Source organism: Onychomys torridus, chromosome 21 (assembly GCF_903995425.1).
Source record: "Onychomys torridus chromosome 21, mOncTor1.1, whole genome shotgun sequence".
NCBI lineage: Eukaryota > Metazoa > Chordata > Mammalia > Rodentia > Cricetidae > Onychomys > Onychomys torridus.
Window position 1 is genome coordinate 31,085,544 of NC_050463.1, and position 22,425 is coordinate 31,107,968.

A 22,425-nucleotide genomic window follows, 5' to 3' on the forward strand; every position below is an offset into this window, starting at 1 on the left:
ATCAATTTCTTTGATTGAAAAGACTGGGTCAATTAAATCTATCTATCAAAAAAAAAATTAACCTAACACAGAATCAAAAGTGGAAAACAAAAATTCCCCAGCTCCCTGTGGGAATTACTTCAGAGGTCTAGCAGGAAGACAGTTTGATCATATTTCTGGAATTACATATTTAATGTGACTGCCCACAATCAGCCATCCTGGCCTTCCAGGAGTCTGGCGTCACTGAAAGGCAGCCCCCAGCCTACCCCATGAACCATTGTCATGGCTGAAAGCTTCCTTAGCTTCTCTTCTGCCCTGTCCGGGAGATCCTTTCATGTTCCTTTCCCAGCCCCATTCCACTGAGCTGAGAAATCAAGTTACTTCCTTGCTCATACATCTGTATTCTTATCTGCAAGATGGCAAGAAAAAAGCCTCTGGAAAAAAGCATTCACCAAACACTCCAGGTCCCAGAGGGAACAGTAATGCCAGCAGTCATACAAGACCCAAGAACATGGACCATCTGTCACCTCAAGGCCATGACCTGCTGGGAACCAATGGAATCAATCCACAAAAATTCAATAGGAAGCAGCTGGCTTAGAAGAAGCATGTTTAAAGTGCTCCTCTTAGTCATATGCCTTTAAAAATGAAGATGCATAAAGCCAGTGAATAAATATGAATGAACATTTTATGTAAAGGCGCATTGAGCAAAGGAGAGGCAAAGAGGAAAAATGTCTGAATAAAAGAGAAGGGAATGATTGACCAACTAGCATACATATGAGAAAAACAGGTCCTGAGAAACCCACTGAAAATACTTGTCACAGACAGTGAAGAAAAGAGACAGGAGAGAGGAAGGAGGGCGGGGGATGAATCTCCATGGCTAACTGATTTCTTATTGTCACATATTCCTTATCCTGCTAGCATGAAACAGCTGTCACCCCTGGACATGTAGCTCCCTAATACTCACTCAAATTGTGACCTTTCTCTTGATTATTGTTGCATCTTCACATGCCTAGATCATTCCCCCCACTTACAGTGTTTCCAGTAACACAGGGAATGATAATGAGCATTCATTATTGAGCAACCACTGTGTACCAGGTTGTGTTCTAAACGTCAATGATAAAGTCGAATGGGATCCTTTCTCTTCCTTCCAGGGACTCTGGAGGAAGAGGTAGCCCTGTCTGTTCTATGATAAGTGCAGCTGTGGAGGCATGTTCAAACCACCCTGGGACACAAAGGCAGGAGAATCCAGTTCCTTAGAGGACTCAGAGAGGTAGACTTTGTAGAGATGGGCACAACTAAGCTCAAGGACTTGGACTCCAGGAACATAGAAGAGACCAGTGATGAGGGCATTCTGGGTAAGGAGAACACTAATACATATGCAAGACCAGGTTCAGCTTTGTGATGCAGAGTGTAGATGAACTGGGAGGGGCAGCAGGGACAAGGCCAAAGAAGTAGTTGCTTCTGAATGTGCTCAGCGTTTAGACCTGAGCCCTGTGAAAGCACAGCTTCAGAGGGTGTGGTGGTTTAAATAAGAATGGTTCCCTCAGACTCACGTTTGAATGCTTAGTCACTCTCCGGGGGAGTGGCACTATTTGATAGGATTAGGAAGATTAAGAGGTGTGGCCTTCTTGGGAAGTGTGTCACTGAGGGTGGGCTTTGAATTTCAAAAATCCATGCCAGGCCCATTGTCTCTTTGCCCAGGATGGGATCATGGTACAGCTACTGTTCCAGCACCTGCCTGCATGCCACCATGGTCCCCATCAAGATGATAATAAACTAACGCTCTGAATATAAGCAAGCCCCAATTAAATACTTTCTTTTATAAAAGCTGCCTTTGCCATGGTGTCTCTTCACAGCAATAGAATGTAACCAAGACAGAGGGACATCAAGGAAATTCTGATCATGACAAAGAGCCACTTTCTGGAGCATCTACTGAGCGACTGAGTGGATGGAGATACCATTAACTAAAAAGAGAAGAGGAGAAACATTTAGCAAGAAGAGAGGGCAACCAAGGCATCAAGAGAGAGGGCGCAGGTGGCAAGATCCATGTTGGACAAGTTACATTTGAAATAACCTCCAGACGTCTAGGAGGAAATGGACAGTGGAGAGGGTTGTAAAAATGATAAGCAGCGCTGGTTACTGTCCAGAAAGGTCATGAGGCATGAGCCACAACAAAACCCAGTATCAGAGCTTTATTAGAAGGGGGGGGGGGCAAAAGAACCAAGCCTGGGCAAGAAGAATGAGCAGAGAAGAGAGAGAGAGAGAGACAGACAGAGACACACAGAGACACACAGAGAGAGAGACACACAGAGAGAGACAGAGAGAGAGAGAATGGGGGAGAAAATAGAGAGGAACGAGGAGGAGTCTGTGTCCGGCTTTTTAAGGATTCCCATGCACATACACAGGTAGGGTTACAGAGCTATGCCATGCACACACTGATTGTGTGACCATGCTGCACACAGTGTGCAGTCACACAGTGCACTAATGATACAAATCCAAAGTCGAAAGGCCCCTTGCTTAGCTGCTGAACTGCACATGTGCAGTCATGCAGCTGGAGTGGTGGCAGAATCCTAACAGAGTTGGGAAGTCTTTTCCCCACTCTTCTCCAGCTGTAAGAATTACATTCAGCAGCTGTGAGTGAGGTGCCGAGTTTTGTTTTGACAGCTTTGGGACACCTTAGCTATTGTATACTGAATATTTTTAACCAACCTAGAAAGGTAAGTGCCCAAAGCATATGCAGAAAAATGACTGATAGACGTGAGAGGCAGCCCTCTTAAAATGAAATATTTTGTCAGTAGCGACCTCAGATGCAAAACCACACATCAGAAGAGACCTCTCCTGTGTAGGACTTTAGCCAGACCATTTAGAAAGATGACAAGAATAATTTCATCTGTGAGAAATTCATAGGGATTGTGAGCTATCAGGGCCCACAGCTGTCTGGTCAAATAGCTTCATCTTTTAGCTGAGGAAGAGAAGGCCCAGAGTTGCCTGTATTATCTGCAGGACAGTGGCGAAGTGGAGATTGAAACCTAGGCAGCCTCTTGGCAAACCCTGTACCTTACCTCTCTATGGTAGAGGCATGGTTATGGCTCTTTTTGTGCCTGCATTCATGTGGAATTCCTCATACAGCAGCCCCAATTATTGCTTTACCTATCTCATTATCTGGACATCCTGGGTGTCTGTTAGCCCAGCAGAGTTGTGTTGCCCCAAGAATGGCTCCAGTGCGCAACAGTGACCTCCTTGTAGAGATGAACTTTTTGCCAGGCTTAGTGTAGGTGCCTCATGGCCACCTAGTGTTGTAGAATATTGTTTTAAGATGTGTTACGTGTGTTGATGCTGTGGAATATTTGTTTAATGATGCAAAAGATGTGTTTTGCATTCTTTCATGTTGCATTTGTTGAACTCCGTGAAGCTGTGTTACTGTGCCTGTCCTGAAACACCTGATTGGTCTAATAAAGAGCTGAATGGCCAATAGCAAGACCGGAGAAAGGATAGGCGGGGCTGGCAGGCTGAAAGAATAAATAGAAGGAGAAAAAAACAATAAAAAGCAAGAAAAGGAGAAGGAGGGGAGGACATCAGGGGCCGGTCACTCAGGTACGCAACCAGCAACAGAGAAAGAAAGAAGAGTTATACAGAGATAGAGAAAGGTAAGTGCCCAGAGGCAAATGATAGATGAGATAATTTAAGAAAAGCTGGCTAGAAATAGTCAAGCTAAGGCCGGGCGTTTATAAGTAAGAATAAGCCTCTGTGTGATTTATTTGGGAGCTGGGTGGCGGACCCCCAAATAGCCAAAGGAGTATAAATACAATAACAACCTGGGGGGACATCAAAATCTAGATTCCCTAGATTCTGGGGGTCACTGCACTGGCATTTAGTTTGAGAGTCACGGGCTTTTGCTTTCCCTCCATGTTTCCCCCATTCACCTCTTCCCTAATCACTGCACTGATGGTCTCCCAGCCCCGGCCCCCAAGAGAAAGCCACTCTGGATCTCAGCTCCCATTCTTGTGAGATTTCTTACTTTGAGTCACACAGCCCTACTTTCTTTGATTCTATCTTCTACCCCCACCTACCCCCCAACTCCCAGATGATGAGCTACAAGTGACCAAATGTCTTTGGGGGAGAGAGAGAGTCAGATGAGATCCTGCATAGGTTCCAATCCTAAGACATCTGCCCTGGACAGATGCACATATGAGGAAAGCCAAATGGACCTGATAGGTTATATATGTATATACTTGTAATAGTAAAAATCAAATAAGAGATCATTAATTTGGGAGGAGTGAGAGGAGATGGGGAAAGAGGGGTGATGTAGATGCAGTGTCCATGTATGATTCTTAGGGACGGTATTGTTGGGACAATTGTCAGAAAAGATCTGAGTGTGCTCAGAGCACAGGTGTTTCATTATTGCTTTCTGAACTTCAGTAAGAGCAGTATCTTGTATTTTGGTGTCATTCATAAATGTATGCCCAAAACATTGTGCTTAAAACTTGTGAATGTCTAGTTTTCTCTCTCATAGCCTGAAAGTATTTTTTTAAACTTAAATTATGATACCATAAAATGTATGGTTTCAAAACTCACAAAATCATACTACTGAGCAATATTAGTTCCAAGTCCAACTCAAATCTTTTTTTTTTTTTTTATCCTTTGGTTCTCCACAACTTCCTTTTCTATCAGTTGAAATCTTACCAATCTTCAATATGCTATCTATGCACATATTGCCTGGCTTCTTGGTGTGTCTCCTGGCTGTTCTGAGTCTGCATACTTTAAGAGTTAGATATGGACAAACCCATCTCGTCAGCTGGCCTGCAAGGATAGGATATGACAGGTAGGGTAATGCTAGGGCAGCATGGTATTCATCTGATTCAATGCTGTCATCAACCGGGAACCCTCAGGCTTTCTTGCAACACTCAGATTCTGCCTCTCTGGAGATACAGTAGTAAGTGAGAGAAGCTTGTGGCATCTTCTCAGGCCCCCCTTGTCCACCAGTTTCCTCCTGTTGCCATGGATGCCGAATGGCTCAGAGCTTTTCTCCTGGGTTCTCATTTCAAGAATCTCAGTCACAAAAGATCCAGTTAGAGAGCTGCAGTATTGACTGGTGGCCCAGGCTGCTAAGGTTTTCTCATGTCCTCTGAACTCTGGTTTATTCTGTCCAGGACCTTCCACATCACCAACATCCACACTCACAGAGAGCAAGAGCATGTTTAAATGTCACTGACCTGGAAGACCAATAGGAACTCAAGCCTCAGCACTCACTTTGCTAGACTGAAGTCCCTACCCCCTTGGCCAAGCCACCTGATAGATGCCCCAGTTTTCCCTTTATAAAACGAGGCTGGATTTGTTCATTTCAAAATACCTGTAATTTTTAATTACTTACAGTATTTTTCCCCCTGAGATGAAGAGAAGAATCTCATCTTTTTCTGTCCACAGATTGTGTAGATGGAAACATTGTGATGACCGCAGATGAGAGCAAGGAGAATTAAGCTTTCTGTGCTGTCTACCACCCCCCCACCCCAATCCCCCCCACGCCCGTGAGCTCATGCTCACACACCTCCCCCTCCGAGGCTGTGTTTATGTAATTGATTGATTAAAGGAGACTTGGTCCATCTTCTCTGCAGCTTGACTGTGAGCAAAACAGATGTCTTGAGTTGAGTGATTGGCTCTCAGATGCATCCCAGGACACAGGACGATGGGAAGGGAGTGAATGATTTCCAGCTCCCAGGCCCCCATGACAAATGAATGGTGGGTGTGAGTGAGGGGCGGAGAGGGGCCAGGTTGGGTATTTAGTGTTATGAAGTGAGTGGCCAGATGTTGATGGCAGCTGGTGGATTAATACCAAAGGTGACTGGTGGGCCAAGTGTCCCTTTAGGAAATTACCCAGGAAGAGGAAGTAGCAACACTTAATCATCTAAGCCTGGGATGGAAGGAAGAACTCCCAGCTTCCTGCTGCCCAGCTGGTAAGAGCCATGTTAGAGGACTTAGTTTGGCCACCTTCCCAAAGGGGGCGATTAGTCTTAGCATGGTAGTTATAGAAGAAAATTGAAATTGCTTTATTTTGCCACTTCATTTCCTGATTAGGAGACAGAGCTCTATGCAGATTAAATGCCATGCATGAAGTTGCATGATCTTAGTTGAGGCCTTCTGGAGGAAGCGTTGAGTGATGAGTGCTCATTGATTCCCTTGCCTTCACACCCCTGAGTGAGTAAAGGTTTGACACAGTCTTACCCTTGGCACTATGAGTCCAATGCTACTGTTGACCACTTTATCCACCTAAAACTAGCCTGGCAGCAATTTCTTGGTTTGATTGAAAGACCCTGTCTCAATAAACAGGTGCAAGAGTGATGGAGGATGATTATCATCACTAGCCTTGGGGGCTTGCACATGCACATGTACATGAGTGTGCCCACTTGCCTAGGCACCCACACATGTATGCATTGTACCCACAGCCGAAATGATGCCCATTACTACATAAAGTCAACCTGTGTGGGGCGGTGGTGGCACACGCCTTTAATCCCAGCACTCGGGAGGCAGAGGCAGGTGGATCTCTGTGAGTTCGAGGCCAGCCTGCGCTACCAAGTGAGTTCCAGGAAAGGTGCAAAGCTACACAGAGAAACCCTGTCTCAAAAAACAAAAACAAAAACAAAAGCAACCTGTGTGCGCCTCACCATACTAGATATCCAGTGTACTCTTATTGTATTTATGCTTCCTCATGAAAACCCCATGACATGGTCTCTGCTTTAACCCTCATTTTGTAGATAAGAAGAGTGAAGAGCAAAGATGGTAAATAGTTTTCCCTGAGATACATGGCTGACAAGTGGCAAAGCTAAGTTTTAAACATATCTTTAAAAAAGCCTGATGTCAGGCAGAATATATGCCTCTAAGGACGCTTGTAGCATCTCCCCAGACACCTTGGTGCCTCTTACCCACAGGTTGATATAAAACAGGGAGAGAAGGAGGGATTCCCATTGTAGACAACATCTTGAATTCTACAAGTCAAATCAGCTCAGTTCATCCCCAAGGACGAAGTAATGTGTCTGCATAAAAGAAGCCTGGGTCATCTGTGAGAGTCTACCCATGTAGCTAAGAAAGAATGTCCAGGGTGAGGAGCTAGGTTAGTGGTTTGCCTCACAATCCTGAGGGCCTGAGTTAGGGTGTCAGAACCCACATCAATGTCAGATGGCTGTGACAACCTGCCTGGAATTCCAGTCACAGAGGACAGAGAGCAAGCTGCCTAGTTAGATTAGCCATATCTGTGAGCTCTGGGTTTAAGACACCCTGCCTCCTTGAGTAAGGTGTAAAATCAGTTGAGAAAGATGTCTGCCATCAAATCTACAGCCTTCGTATGAACACATACTCATATGCATGCACGTGCACACTTGCACATACACATACACATACACACACACACACACACACACACACACACACACACACACAAACACAAATGGAAGAGAAAGCCCATCTTTGTTCATTTATCTTATGTGAATTTGTAGAGTTTGTAGGAGATATGATATTTTAATCACTGTCATTCATGCTAACATGCTCCGCATCATATATATAAGGAATCCAAGCCTCAAGTGGTTAAATGAATTGCCCCAAATCACAAGACTCATTTGGCACAGTCCTGGGAAACGTTCCAGGGACTTTCTGGTGATCTCTCCTCTTCTCTCCCAGCCTTGTGTGTTCTCTCATCCCATTCTCGCTGTGGCTTCTGGCCTATGAACAGACCTTCTCACCAGCAGGGAGCTTCCAGCAACCATCAAAGAGCAGTTTATTGGCAGAAGAGCAGATTTAGTTTGAGAGAACCCTAAAAGCCTTCCTGGAGATGAGTTGAGCCATCCAATCATTGGGAGATATTTGAAACCTAGCCATGTGTGGTTTTGCCAGCTCATTCCAGAAAAAAACAACAACAACAACAACAAACACCAGTGGATTTTTGAGAATTTTCCTAATTGCATAAGTTATTGCTTTGTTTGTTTGTTACCCAAAGCTTTACGTAAATTATAATGAAAATCACAGGGTTTTAGTACCGTTTCTGCAACCCACCTACTGTGCATCCTTTGGCAAGCCCCGCAATGCCTCTGGCTTCAGTTTCTGCATCTCAGATGGACTCCAAAGTCCTTCACGATTCTTAGCATATACAATTGAGGGGTTCTGACAGATCTCTTAAGGAAATGAGACATTGGCTTTTGCCCCAGGATTGGCAGCTGCTAGGATTTTTGAGCTGGTATAGTCCTGAAAGACTGGCAGTTTTGGGAATGCTGGTTTCTCCTGCTCTGCTTAATGAACTGTGGTTTCAAATACAGATGTCTCTAAAGGCCAATGGCAAGAACATGACCACATATCCCTGACACCTCCTGTGGTTTATTATTAAACACACAAAGCAGACTTCACAGGGACACACTGGGATGTCTATGCCATGAAGTACATGAGGCTAGCTAGAGGTGCCAATGAGTCCTGAGAAGTAAGAACTGGTGGCCAGTGACCATGACACTCAGGTAGCTCAGGCTTGGTGCTCCCTATAGATACGGCATTCAAAAAGACCCTCACTGAGCAAGGGAGATGCCCTTTGTATCGTGTGACCCTGACTAGTGACGTACATGACTCAGAATTAGTCTTTTGCTTCTATGGATCTAAGGGTTTGTCCAATGGAGGAAGAGGTTTTCACCTCAAATGTCATTTACTTCAAGTTCTAATAGCCTCTGGCTCTGGGATTGTTGCTGGAAGGTGATACTAGATGCAATATGGTGCAAAAGAATACTAAAAAGGGCCATCTGCCATCATAAAGAGTATTCCTCATGATAAACTGAAATCTGTATTAGGATGGGTATGAACATGCAAACTATGAATCTGCCAATGCCTGTTGAAAGTTTGTACCAAAGACAAGACCCTAGATCAACTGCTGGCCTAAGTTCTGAAACACTCTTGACAGAGATGAGGATTCAATGTCTTGGGGCCCACAAGCACAGCATCATCTCATCTGGTTAATTCTACATCTGCTTCTTAACTTGGTGGGGCCAACTGCTCTTTAAAGCCCCTGCTGTGTCTGAGGTCACCCAGAACATGTCTGATTTTGAGGGAATGTCTTGAAAACTAAAGGTGGTTCCTGGTTCCCTGCCTTGAAATTGAGCCAAGGTGAAATGAGAAAGCCCGTGAGAAGTCTCCGCATTAACCGGTTGAAGATTTAGAAACAAAAGGCCATTTGGGGGACCCCAGGGTGATCTGGATACAAAGGAGAACTGATGGATTTTCTCAGCCCAACCAAGGGGAGAATCCAGTGTCTGAAGATACCAGGTCTTCCTGTTGCCATGCTGTGGTGGTGTAGAGAGCAGCAGAACTCCAGCCTTTGAGTGTCTTTTCCTGGTATGTGGCTCGGGTTAAGAAGCCCCCACCTCTGTCTTAACTGCTTTAGGCCTTAGGCATGGCTGCTTTGTTGTTGCCAATCTCACACTTTACTGGAGACCAGATTTCTACCCATTTCTACCCACAGATTGAGACTGTCCAGACAGGTGGCCATTGCCAACCCCTCCAGGCATCCGTTCTACAACATGACTCTTGCTCGGTTATGGGACATTTTCCTGAATGACGGCATTTTACACCAAGGCAATGTTTTGGATTTACTCTTAGTGTATTTGAAATGTGGCCCCCGTCCTGGTAAATTTCAGGGCACAGCATGCATACACACACACACACACACACACACACACACACACACACACACACGGGGGGGGGGGGGGGAAGAAGGTAGAGAAGCAAAAGGAGCCTCATTCCTGCCTTTACCTATTGTAAAACTTGCTTGAGGTTCCTTTAGTGAGTCTAAGAATCTAGAAGGGAAAAGGTTCCTTTAAGTATCCTCCTAATGCTAGTGACTGATGTCTAAAGGTCCATCCTTTTGGCTGTGAAGCTGGAGAGTCAGTGAGCCCCAGAGAGTGTTTCATGGGAAGGATGCTCTTTTTCCTCGATTTTTAAGTGCAGAAATTCAGGTTTAGAGAACAGTCCTCCCAGGGTCCTTCAGCTGCAGCGTGCAGGACCTAGAGCCATCAAGACTGTGCCCTACCAAGGACTTATTTTACAGCATTGCATGTTCCTCCCAGCAGGCCGATCATTTCTAGAAGGTTCCACTGTCTCTCTTCTATGAGGAAATTGATAAGAAAGGCCAATATCGGGCATCAGTGATTGATTGCAACTGCATACTCAGCAGTTTGGAATAGTATCTCCTTTTCTTTTATAGTTTTAATTGGCACATGGTAATTGGTTTTTTTTTCCCTTTCATTGTCATTCTTCAATGGTTAACTTCTCATAGACCCAATGAATATGTGCAGCAAAGGCTGAGATCTCTGGATCCTTTGTGAGGGTCACAGTGGCCATACAGGGCCTGACATTGAGGAGCAGTAGATCTGTCCCCTGAGGGCGGTGCAGAAATCTGAAGATGTGAATGGTGGGCAGAATTTAAATCAAAGAACACACAGGGTCCTTGGTGTATTATTTTCCTCTTTGCTGTGACCAAACACTTGATGAGGGATGATGGGATGGAGTCAAGGTTAGTTTTGACTCATGGTTTGCAGGGAATACAGTTCATCATGGAGGCGAACACATGGCGGCCACTGGAGCTTGAGGTGACTGTCACATTGTGCTCTGTTCAGGAAGCAGAAAGATATGAATGCTGCTGCTTTACCAACTTTCTCATTTCTGTTCAGTTGAGGACCCCAGTGTATGGTGCCGCCCTCTCTCGGGTGTCTTCTCTTTCAGTATTCCCTTCTGGGATCACCCTCATAGGCACACCCAAAGATATGACTCATCAATGCCCAGAGTGTTGTTTCTTCTGATAAGCCAACAATTGAAGTTAGCCACCACACTCAAACATGACTTAATTTGGTCTTTGGCCCCGGATTTTGATTCTGGAGCTATGGTGGAGTGAGCAGAAAACCCTGGATTTAGAGCATGCTCTAGCCTTGGGTCTCCTCCTGGTTCTCCCTGGAGGTGGGCAGGGCCTGTCGTCTTGGTAAAAGTAACCTTTCTGAGTTCCGGTTTCCTCATCTACAGAGGAGACCCCTCACCCCCACCTTCTCAGTGTTGCTCTGCAGATTTACTATGGTGACGGGAAAATGTACTTAGAATGGTCCCCAACAGATAACCTCGGGGATGCACTGGATATGATTTCCAGTCTCTTCCCTTGGGTGTGGACCTGCCCTGGCCTTCAGGCTGATCACTTTGATGACTCACTTGATCCTTCTGAATGCTTTCTGTGAAGGAGAGCTTATAGTTCCTGCCTCATAGGCCCTGAGTCAGAAGAGGGCAAAGGAAGTGCCCTATAACTAGAACCTCTGAAAAGATCCAAGGAAGAGGAGTCCTTCCTGGTGTCATAAGAGAAAATGATCCCAGATATTATTGCCTAAAGATATTAAAGGTGGTTTAGGAGGGAGAAAAAAAAAAAAACAACCTGTCTCTCGATGTTTTATAAGAAATTAAATCAGAATGTAGAAAAATCCAATTCAGTTTCACCCAAAATGAGCAGCAATATTAACTCCATTCCTATTTAAAGCCAGGAAGTACAGCTGTGTTAGCTAAAGGGAGGCCTGCCTCCAAGCGAGAATTTCAAAACAAACTCATTTGATGATGGGGCATTTGCATAGCCTGCTTTACTAGGCAGCATTTGACCCAAACACAGTGGCTTATCACACTCCCCAGAGGCCAGACGTCCCGGAATTGATGGTGAGCAGTCTGAGGTCTGTTTGCCTAGTATGTACACAGGCACATTTGCCAGGCAGTTTCTGATTTGGCCCAGCATACCTCCGTCTCAAACAGAATTGGGACATCTTTATTTGGAGAAGAGATGCAGTAGATGACAGCCTTGCAAGTTGAAGATTTGGAGACGGCACCAGTAATTGTCACTGTGGGGTGGGTGGCTGCTCTCTCTCCTTTTTCTCATCTTTTCACCTTTACTGACGTGAATGGCAGTTTGGGGCCCTCTCCACCCTCTCTACTGAAGCCATGTGAAATGGCCATGCCATTCGCTTTGAGGGCCATTTTGGTATTGCAAGGTACTAAATGGAGTACCAGTTTCCTCCTGGTATTCTGATACCAAAGCAAGGTGTCTGGCAAGCCAGTGCTGAAGATGAGGGGACTGGGGATGAGATTCCGTTAGCTTAGTGCTTGCCCAGAATGCACAGAGTCCTGGGTTAGCTCACCAGCACCACATAAACAAGGATTGTATACCTATAATCCTGACACTCAGGAGGATCAGGGATTCCTCATCATCTTCTGTTACACAGACCAGTTAGAAGCCAAATGGGATACCTGAGACTCTGAAGAGAGAGAGAGAGAGAGAGAGAGAGAGAGAGAGAGAGAGAGAGAGAGAGAGACAGAGAGAGAGAGAGAGAGAGAGAAAGACAGAGAGAGAGACAGAGACAGAGAGAGGGGCAGAGAGACAGAGAACGAACTACACACACACACACACACACACACACACACACACACACACACACACACACACACATGGTAACAGCAGCATTGCAGCCCTCAGAGGCAGGCAGACCTCCTTCAGTGCTGATAAGATACAAAGGCATCAAGTGACAAGTCAATACAAACAAGGCACCCTCTCCCCATTATAAAGGGGAATTGTCTCCACCCTGAAAGGGTGAGTGGCATGAACCTAAGGAGCATAGGATACAGTTCCTGGAGAGCCACTGGGAAACATAGAACAATTCTCTATTGCCCAGAAGCAGAAAGACACTTAATAGAAGTGTACTTGAGAGTATTTCCCCCTCTAGCTTAGGTAGTTTGGCTGTGTCGGTGGGAATCATGTGAGTCCCACTCCCAAGAAGGGCCAGCTGCCCACGGATATGATTGCAGGCTCCTCCTCCAACTGGCTGCTGGTGCCAGGGACAGTCTTGCTTCTCTGCTGCAGTCTGAAATCCCCAGTACCAGGCTTCTCCTGCATATGGAAACAGTGGCCCCAGAAGCAGCTGTGTAAAAGCCCCTGTGTTAATTGGGAGTTAGCACCCATTAGCAGGACCGCAGATTGATTCATCACATTAGCAGTAACCCCTCCAAGAGCAAGGACTTTGGAATCGTACACAAGTTAAATTGAGAACGAACTTTGGAAAACATCTGGCCATGCTCTTCTGTTTGAAGAATATGAGGCCCAGAGAGGCTAAATGACTTACAGAAGGTCACCAGCAAATCAGTAACAAAGGTGGAGTGCCAATTTCACTAGCTAGGTATTTCCAGAATCATCGAGTCTGTAACCCTTTGTTTTGCTGATAAAGAAAGTGTGCACATGAGAAGACATCTCTGTGAATCCATGTGACTGCTCTGAGAGCCTATCCCATGCAAAGCACTTCAACCATGTTGGATACTAGACAGTGAATAAGGAGAGAAAAGAGATGCCGAGAGGCCTGTGTGCCCTGAATGGGAGGCAAGTATACTAACAGAATGATGTCTTCTACTACACACAAGGTGACATGAAACACAATTGTCTCAGGGCAAGGCTTCTTCCCACTGCCTTTCCCTATGTCTGCGTACGCAGTGTCTGTCTCTTGTGCTCCTTTAGGAGAGAGTAAGCCAGGGCCCACTTACAGTGTTGCCCCTGTGGGTGGCTACAGAGGGAGAGCGGCAAAGCAAGTCACATGGGTTTGCGTCGATCTGGGACTCCTCAGTCAGGTAGGGCAGGGCCTGCCTAGGTCTTCTCCTGCACACACTTCTTCCGGCTTATAGCATCACTTCCAGTGAACAGGGAGGAAGGGATGGAAAGCCAGAGAGCTGGTAAATACCAGAGGCAGACTCAAATTCAGACATAACTTGCTCACATGAGCTGTGCTCACCCAGAGTGAAGACTTCTCCCTGTTCCCAGAGCCACGACAAGCACAGCCTCTCACTGTCCCATGAATCTGGGGGAGGAATTGTACCTTACATCTCCCGGACAGGCAGAGGCTGTGGATGAGGTGAAGGCTAGCCCTCCTGGAGGGCAGGGCCCATGTTTGGGAACCGGCTTGTTCTCTGACTTTCCTTGTCATTACAGGTCTAGAATGCAGCTTTGACTTCCCCTGTGAGCTGGAATATTCCCCTCCCCTCCACAACCATGGGAACCAGAGCTGGTCCTGGCGTCGTGTACCCTCTGAGGAGGCCTCACAGATGGACTTGTTGGATGGGCCAGAGGCAGACCGCTCAAAGGAGGCACCCAGAGGTAAGGGGAGAGTGTCCTAGGGTCGGGGGAGGCAGGACAAGCTGCCTATTTCCTTTGAAATGAAGGGGCTTTCCCAACCCTGCTCTGCCTTTGGCTCCTTGGAAATAGACTTTGAATATCTGTGCTTCTCCATGGCTCCTGGAACACGTGAGTCTAATTTTCAGATGAATCCAGCCTTTTACTCTTACCAAGTAATAGAGTAGAATTCTAGAACTCTTCAACATAGATTTCCCAGGGTAAGACACTGAATAACATGTTGATCTGTTTGTCCACCTGGAATGGGGTTGCTAACAAAAACACAAGTCACTTGGTTGATTTGAATTTCTAAAGAAGAATAAGTACTTTTTTATTATGTCTCAGGTGATGCTCTTGGAACATACTTAGACCAAAACCTATTCCAACCGTATGGAAAACTTCAAGTGTGCTCTGCATTTTTATTTGCTGAATCTGCCAATCTCAATGGGGAAGGTGGTGTACAACTGGGTTAAATGTGTGTTTCGGAGTCATTCATGAATATTCAGGCTGTATGCTTGTTCTGCATGGTGCTTTCAGCAGTCCCAAGCTGTTTATGAATATTGCCTGCCCAATTTTCAGGACCTGAAGAGTAGACACCTGAATCGTGATACTGGTTATATAGTTGGAGAGTTTTTACAGGGTGTTGTGAAAACATTAAGCCCCACTCCAGCCTTCTGGTCTCTCTATCCAAGCTAGAAATAGAAGTGAAAACAGAAATGGGAATGGATTTACTGGACATAACTAGGACTTGCCATCCTTCACTGTCCTGTTGGATTCATAATGAGTGAGGGAGAGCCAGGACTCTGCAAAGGGAAGTGTCTACACTTTCATGTGCGGGTCTACATGTCTACCAATGGCTGTCTCCACCATGACATGTTTCTGGGTCTGTAGCAAAAGCTCTGACCAGAGCCTGTACTGCACCCAAGTTCTTGAGCATGGTTATCATGGGCTCGTACATCTGCAGAGTCTATCGGGGACAGGGCTCATTTGAGCTGAAAGAGGAGATCACATCACAGTAATTAGTGCTCTCGGATTTGTTCTATACACCATCCTCAAACCCTGTCATCACTGCAGACCTACTAGGCACGATCCCTTTCTATATATTCTTCTGAGCTTTCTTTGACCTCTTGAGATAGCTTGAGGTTGATTTGTGCCCTCTCCTGGATATCCATGTCTGGTCTGTGTGAGAACAGGCATAGGTTAAATCGGTCTTAACCGGGCAATGCATGGGGGTTTATAAAGATATTATAGAAAATATTGCTTGAAGATGCCAAGTCAAGCGATCTTAGCCGGGGCCTAGCAATCTGAATATTTTACATTATGACACCTGGCATGTACAAACATCATAGCTATAGCATGGATACACAAATTACAGATGATAATCTAAGCAATGCTCTAGTTTTCCCCACCAGCCTGAAGAGTCTCAATGCTGTCTGCCCTCACTGAATCCACAGACAGCTCTCTAACCTTGGAGGTAACTGTTCTTCTGTATGGTATGTGAATCATTCACTTACCTGTCTTTATGACTTTACCACCTAAGTGTGTGGCCCCCACACATGGGATTTATTTGATCTGCCACCTTTTAATCTAAATGGAGCCATTCTATCATTTTGTAACTTGTTCTGATACATGTAGCTTTGGTCTATTGTTTTAGTGATCTCTTGAATTCATTGTGTGAAGGGAACAGTACCTTTTCTCTTTTCTGTCATTGACTGTTTAGGTTATCTCCAGGTTTTTGCAATTACCAATAACACTACTGTAAGCATTTTTGCAGCTCTCTTGGTACACTTGCCTAAGACTCCTTGTAACATATAACAGAGATGGAATTGCTAGGGTATATGTTCGATGCATCTTCCATTTCATTAGATAATGTGGATCTATTTTCCAGAGTGCTTATACCAACTTATACCCTCTTACTTGTGATGTGTTAGGGTTCCATCCTCTGACTTTTGTCCTCACTAATTATTGGTATTGTCAGAATTAGTCATTCTTGTCCATCTAGCAGATGAGATAGTATTTCATTGCAGTTTAAATTTTCATAGGATTCTTTTAAATTTGTTTGTGTATATTTGTACCTGTGTGTGTGTGGGGGGGGGCAGAAGTTGACATCAAGTGTCTTTCTTCAATTGTTTTTCCATCTTTTTTTTTCAAGATTTATTTGTGGGGTGTGTGTGTGTGTGTGTGTGTGTGTGTGTGTGTGTGTGTGTGTGTGTATGTACATGTATATACGTGTGTGTCAGTGTCCACAAAAGCCAGAGAGGGTGTCAGATTCCCTGGAGCTGGAGTCACAAGTGGTTGTGAGTTGCTTGATGTGGGTACTGGGGAGTGAACTCTGATACTCTGAAAGACTGAGTGGCAAGTACTCTTAACCATTGAGCAGCCATCTCTCCAGCCTTCCACAGGATCTCTCATTATCCTGGAGTCAGCAAGCCCCAGGGACCCTCCTGTCTCTGCTTCTCCAGTGCTAGGATTAGAGATGTGTCGCTGTACCTGGCTTTGATGTGGGCTCTGGGGATCAGATTGAGGTTCTTATGATTGTGCATCAACCACTTTCCCAACTAACCCTCGGTCGAATTCCTAAAATATTTTGAGTATATTTCTTGGATAAATCTAAGTCATAACTTCACCTGTGTACTGTTGACATAGGCCACATTTTCAGGTTTACTCCAATGATTAATAGCCACTACTCTGCTTAACTCTGGATTCTAATATCCAACTCGGCTGGCTAGTCTTACATCGTCTTGACACAGACTAGAGTCTCTTGGGAACAAGGAACCTAAGTTGATAAAATGCCCCCACCAGAGTGGCCTGGGGACAAGCCTATAGAGCATTTTCTTGATTGGTGGTTGATGTAGGAGTGCCTAGCTCTCTGTGTGATGTGCCACTCCCAGGTTGGTGGTCCTGGGTGCTAGAAGAAAGCAGGCTGAGCAAGCCACGAGGAGCAAGCCAGTAAGCAGTGTTCCTCTGTGGCCTCTGCATCAGCTCCTGCCTTGAGTTCTTGCCTTGACTTCCTGAAATGGGAGACTGTGATATGAAAGTATAAGGTGAAAAAGAACCTTTTCCTATCCAAATTACTTTAAATTGTTGAGTTTTAACATAGCAAATGAAACCCTAACAAAGACATCAACTTCTTAAAACCTGTATTTTTTAATCACTGTGTGTGTGTATATATATATATATATATATATATATATATATATATATATATATATATATATATAGCCACTATATATATTTAATAGCTTTATTTTAAGGATTGGCTGGGCCACCACGATATAGTGATTTGGAGAACACAACAGCTAGACCCTGCATTAATCCCATAGACTTTGTGATGTCAGATGATGTGCATCTGGAAGTTGGGACCTTTTCATGCTTTAAACAGTGGCAATAAATTGTGCACTGCTGACCTCTGACCTGCTTCTCCTCCTCTGTCTTCCTCCTTGTGATCTCTGGCCTGTGCAAGTCATACAGAAAACTATGAGAAACCAAATAAGGAAAGGAGAGGAGGGAGAGAAGTCTCTGTAGCATGACACATAGTGGATGCCTTTATGTTTTTATGAAGCTTCATCCCAAAGGCCAGTGCATGCAGCGAATGCAAAGCTTCTTGCATTAGATGACTCAGCCGGGATGGGAAAACCCATTTTTAAGTACACATTTGTCAATTTCAATCTCTCTAAAAAAGCTGTCACTTATATGATGTGATGGTATGCAGTACCCATACAGACCGTGGTATAAGCAACCACAACAAAAGCCATTGTGCATGTCCCTCTCTGCTTTATCAGACTCTTTGGTGATGCAGATGTTCCTGCTGTCAGAACGGTACACTTATTTTCTCTTCCAAATGAAGGAGCCTGTATTAATCACAGTTCTCGAAAGGAACAGAACTGATGGAATGAGAGAAAGAGAGGGTATATAAAAGGGGGATTCATTATAGTAGATACAGGCTGTGGTCTGGGTAGTCTAGCAATGGCTGTCTCACAGCAGAAAAGCAGAACAAATTGGCATTTGTTCATCCTACAAGACCAGATGTCTCAGCAGCTCCAATGTGGTGCTGGAGTCTAGGAGGATTCCTAGAGAGCTACTGGTCTCCAATCTATCTTGGAATCCTAAAGAAGTAGGTTCTAATACCAGCTAAGGAACACCCCAGCAACAGGACAGATGAACTTACCAGCAAAAGTGAAGGCAAGCACACAACCCCCTCCAAAAAAAAAGGTTTCTCCTCCTATGTTCTTTTATTTGGACTGCAACCAGGAGACTGTAGCCTAGTCTGGAGTGGGTCTTCCCACCTCAAATAGTCAAGAAAATCCCTCCCAGGAGTGTCTAGCCTCATGGGTTTTATTTTATTACAGATGTAGTCAAGTTGACCACCAAGATTAGCAATCAGAGTCTACTAAAACAACATTGACCAGTCATAGAAAAAGGGGGGATCATCCCCCCTACATGCTGTGGGGAACTTGTGCTCAGATTTCCCAACTATGGCTATCTCTTGACTTTTCAAGGCAGTTCGCTATATTCTTCCTTATTCCTTGAAGTGGGGCTTTTCCTAATGAGGTGGGTTTGTACAATGGCATCTCTTGTTCTCTAAGGTGCAGGGAGAGAAAATAACTTTTCCAGTCTGGATCCACAGTGCAGTCCTGATGCTCTGCTCTCCAGAGTCTGTTTTCCAGCTGCTGTGGGGAGCAAGCATGCTTGCGGAGTTGATGAGGAGGAGTAATGGGATGCCCTTTAGGGTTTGATCTTTTTTTTTACTGAACATTTATTAGTCGGATGGTATTTAGATTATGTTGCAATATTTCTTATCGGGGATAAAGATGGGCCAGTGAAAGGCAGAAAAGTAATAACAATCATAGGTAATGAACTCTAAGGTTATGAATTTTGGATGATTTTAATTTATGGTCCCTATAACTGAGAATGATATGAGACATACAATTTAGACCAGCCAGATAATAAAAGGGATCATTTTGATAGGACACAATATTTATAAATTAATAAACTCTTGAGGAATCATCAGGTTGGGGCATTCTGTGACTTTTCAAATGCCTGGGGCATGTTTTAGTGCAGACTACTTCCAGTGTTGCAGAATGTATTCAAGGAACACATTTTTCTTCTCCCAGCAAGACTCCATTTTGGTCTCCTTTATGAACTCCAGCTTAAAAATGAAAGACACCTTATCACCCATTCCTATGTGTCCCACCTCCCTTTGGTTTCATACCTCCTTGCATACAAACGAAGGGTGACCTTAAGCACAGGTCTTTTCTGGAATTCTGAGTTTCAAGTTTACCCTTTGTTTACTTTGGCAGAAGCTCAGGTGGGAAGCTGCTACTGAAATTCTTCTATTTTTCATAAAGGTGACTTAGTTTTCAAATGGTTGAAACACATCGTCTTGAGGCCTGGAACAGCTTCAGATGCTTCTGAACACGACCAGGGTTCTGTAACACCTGAGTGGGAGCCGCTCAGCCTTTCAGTCCACAGTGTTTAGCTCTAACAGATTTGTAAAAAAAAAAAAAAAAAAAAAAAATCTGGGTGGTTTACAGAGCCAATCCAGACATGGATCCTCTCCTCAGTACGGAGGCCAAGAGCTGGACATCAAGGCACCAACAGGGTTGGTCCCTTCTGGAGTCTTTGCAGGAGATTCCATCTCATGTCTCCGCCCTGGCTTCTGGTGGTGGCTGGGAGCTGTGGACATTCTTTAGCTTATATATGTGTGTACCATGGCAGTCTCTGCCCATGTTCATCTTCTGTTTGTCTCCATTAAGGAGAAATGTCTGTGGATTTAGGACCTGCCTTAAATCCCGAATGATTTCATCTCAGGATTCTTAATTAAATCTACAAAAGCAAAACAAAACAAAACAGAAAAAACCTCACCATTTCTAAATGACTTCTCCTTCATAGGTTTTGGAGCTTGAGATTTTCCTCTCCTGTCTAAATTGGCACATAGTGGGGTTTCCTCTCCTGTCTAAGTTGGCACATAGTGGGTTTTCCTCTCCTGTCTAAGTTGGCACATAGTGGGTTTTCCTCTCCTGTCTAAGTTGGCACATAGTGGGTTTTCCTCTCCTGTCTAAGTTGGCACATAGTGGGTTTTCCTCTCTTGTCTAAGTTGGCACATAGTGGGTTTTCCTCTCCTGTCTAAGTTGGCACATAGTGGGTTTTCCTCTCCTGTCTAAGTTGGTGCATAGTGGGTTTTCCTCTCCTATTTAGGTTGGGATGTAGACCCCATTTATTTCTCTCTACACCCAAGGGCTGAGCTCTCAAACCTCTAGGGAGTCCAGTGAGGCATATTCAGAAGACGCCAGTTAGTAGCAGAATGGCTAATCCTTTCTCTTACTTCCAAGGGCTTAAAAGTTCTCAAAGAAACCCAGAAGGCCATGGTGGTAAATATTTGTACTCTCAGATAACTGGGACTGAGACAGGAGGATTTCTGGCTGGCCTGAGCTACCTAGTGAAACCCTGTCTCTGATGCAGCCCCCCTTTCCCCAACAGTCACTGTTGCCTGCTAGGTAGCTGAACTGCTCTGAGTTGGATGTCTTGACTCTTGAGGCTTTGGTTATGGATAAATGCCAAGAGTGATGAAATCTGCCTGGTCTCCTTCACTCAGTGAGGCTCATCACTTCTGTCTTCAGCCTCCATTTGCTGATTGACTTGGCATCTCCTCAATTAACCCCTCAGCTACCGTGTCCTCCATGTGTTCACGTTCACTCTTTCTGGATGGCAAGTTCCATGTGTGAGCACAAGGAGGGCCTGTCTTCAGTGGACAAGGACAGGCTGCCTGCAACATGGAGATGAGAAAAGCTCAGACCTGGCAGATCACCGCGCTGTCTCCCAAGAGCTCTGCCCTCATTCCTGCCCTCATGGTGGCATGTCCTAGGGCAAGCTACAAGTGTAGCAGTTACAACCTACAGGGCCCAGTGGTTGCCCCTGAGGTCACTTTGGTTAATGAGAGTCAATAATTGCATGTTTCGCTTTCTCTGTATGAGCAACCTTTATCAAAGACCTCTGGTTTTAGAAGGATGCTGAAACAGTTGGAGCTGTCGAGAGTGATAAGCCACCTGGAATAATGCAGTTAAGATAATGAGTGATTTGCAGAGCAGGGATCTGAACAGAAAAATGTTCTTTCTTTTCACTTATTTCAGACTGGTACTGGGGTGTCTACACAAGAATTCACAAGTTCCAGCTCCCTCAAGCTGCCGTCCTGGGATGCTATCTCAGTCTGCTGTTGTTTCAACTTTATGGCAGTGTCTCTAGGCTTTGCTGTATTTCATGGTCCTTCATGATATAAAATAGTTTTGAGCCTGTGCTTATGTATACATTTATCATTTATATACACATAGCTGTATAATACTATTGGCAAAGTTTAATTTGTTTCTTTCTTAAATGAAAAAGAAATATAACTGTGGCCACACTGAGCCCACTCTCCTGTTTCAGTGGAAATAGATTTCCCAGTCCCCTCAGTCATCTCACCCTGGTGCCATGGTTACTCACACCTCTGCCTTCCTTGGTTCTAAAGGAGCTTTTCAGTTCATGTTTTACAATGCTTACTTCCCATCTCCTACTGGTACTGACCAGAGCTGCCTTCCCCAAGAAAGCCTCCATACAGGTCTAGATTTCCAGGGCTTGTTTAAGTTTCAAGGCTTTTAATCTTTTTTCTTAACATCTGCATCTTTTTTTTCTTCTTCAAGGAGATGGGTTGGGGTAGGGTGGGAATAACTTTTAGACTCAGTGCTATTAACATAACGATTCTCCCAAGCCATGAGGCATTTTTCCTTTATGTAAATCTTAGACCTAAGGCATGGGGTTATAACAAATATTTCCTATTGGCTCATCTAGAAACTACTTATGAGGGTGAAAAAGTAGAACTATTTTAAGGACATCAAAGTAAGCACTTAATTAAATAAGATATAACATGCCTACACTATTATGTTGTTGCATTTATGCTATAGAAATATACTTAGTGGGATCTGAGATATGGCTCAGCAGTTAAGAGCAGATACTGCTCTTACAGAGAACCCAAGTCCAGTTCCCAGCACCCACATCAGGCCAAAACCACTTGTGACTCAGCTCCAGGGGTACCTGATGCCTCCAGCCTCTGAGGGCGCTTGTGATCGCGCTCTCTTGCGCGATCTCTCTCTCTCTCTCTCTCTCTCTCTCTCTCTCTCTCTCTCTCTCACACACACACACACACACATATACACCAACACCAAAGAAATATATTTAGTAATATAGGGGATTATTCACAGCCCATTATTAGGTTAAAG

General features: G+C 44.7%; 1 protein-coding gene across 1 annotated transcript in view; it reads left to right on the forward strand.

Moving 5' to 3' along the window:
• The window catches only part of Alk (ALK receptor tyrosine kinase), a 700,596-nt gene that overhangs the window by 211,554 nt on the left and 466,617 nt on the right, over positions 1-22,425 (forward strand). The window contains exon 3 of the mRNA XM_036170695.1: positions 13,994-14,158. Within this exon, the coding sequence (XP_036026588.1) occupies positions 13,994-14,158 (165 nt within the window). The remainder of the gene's footprint in view (positions 1-13,993; positions 14,159-22,425) is intronic.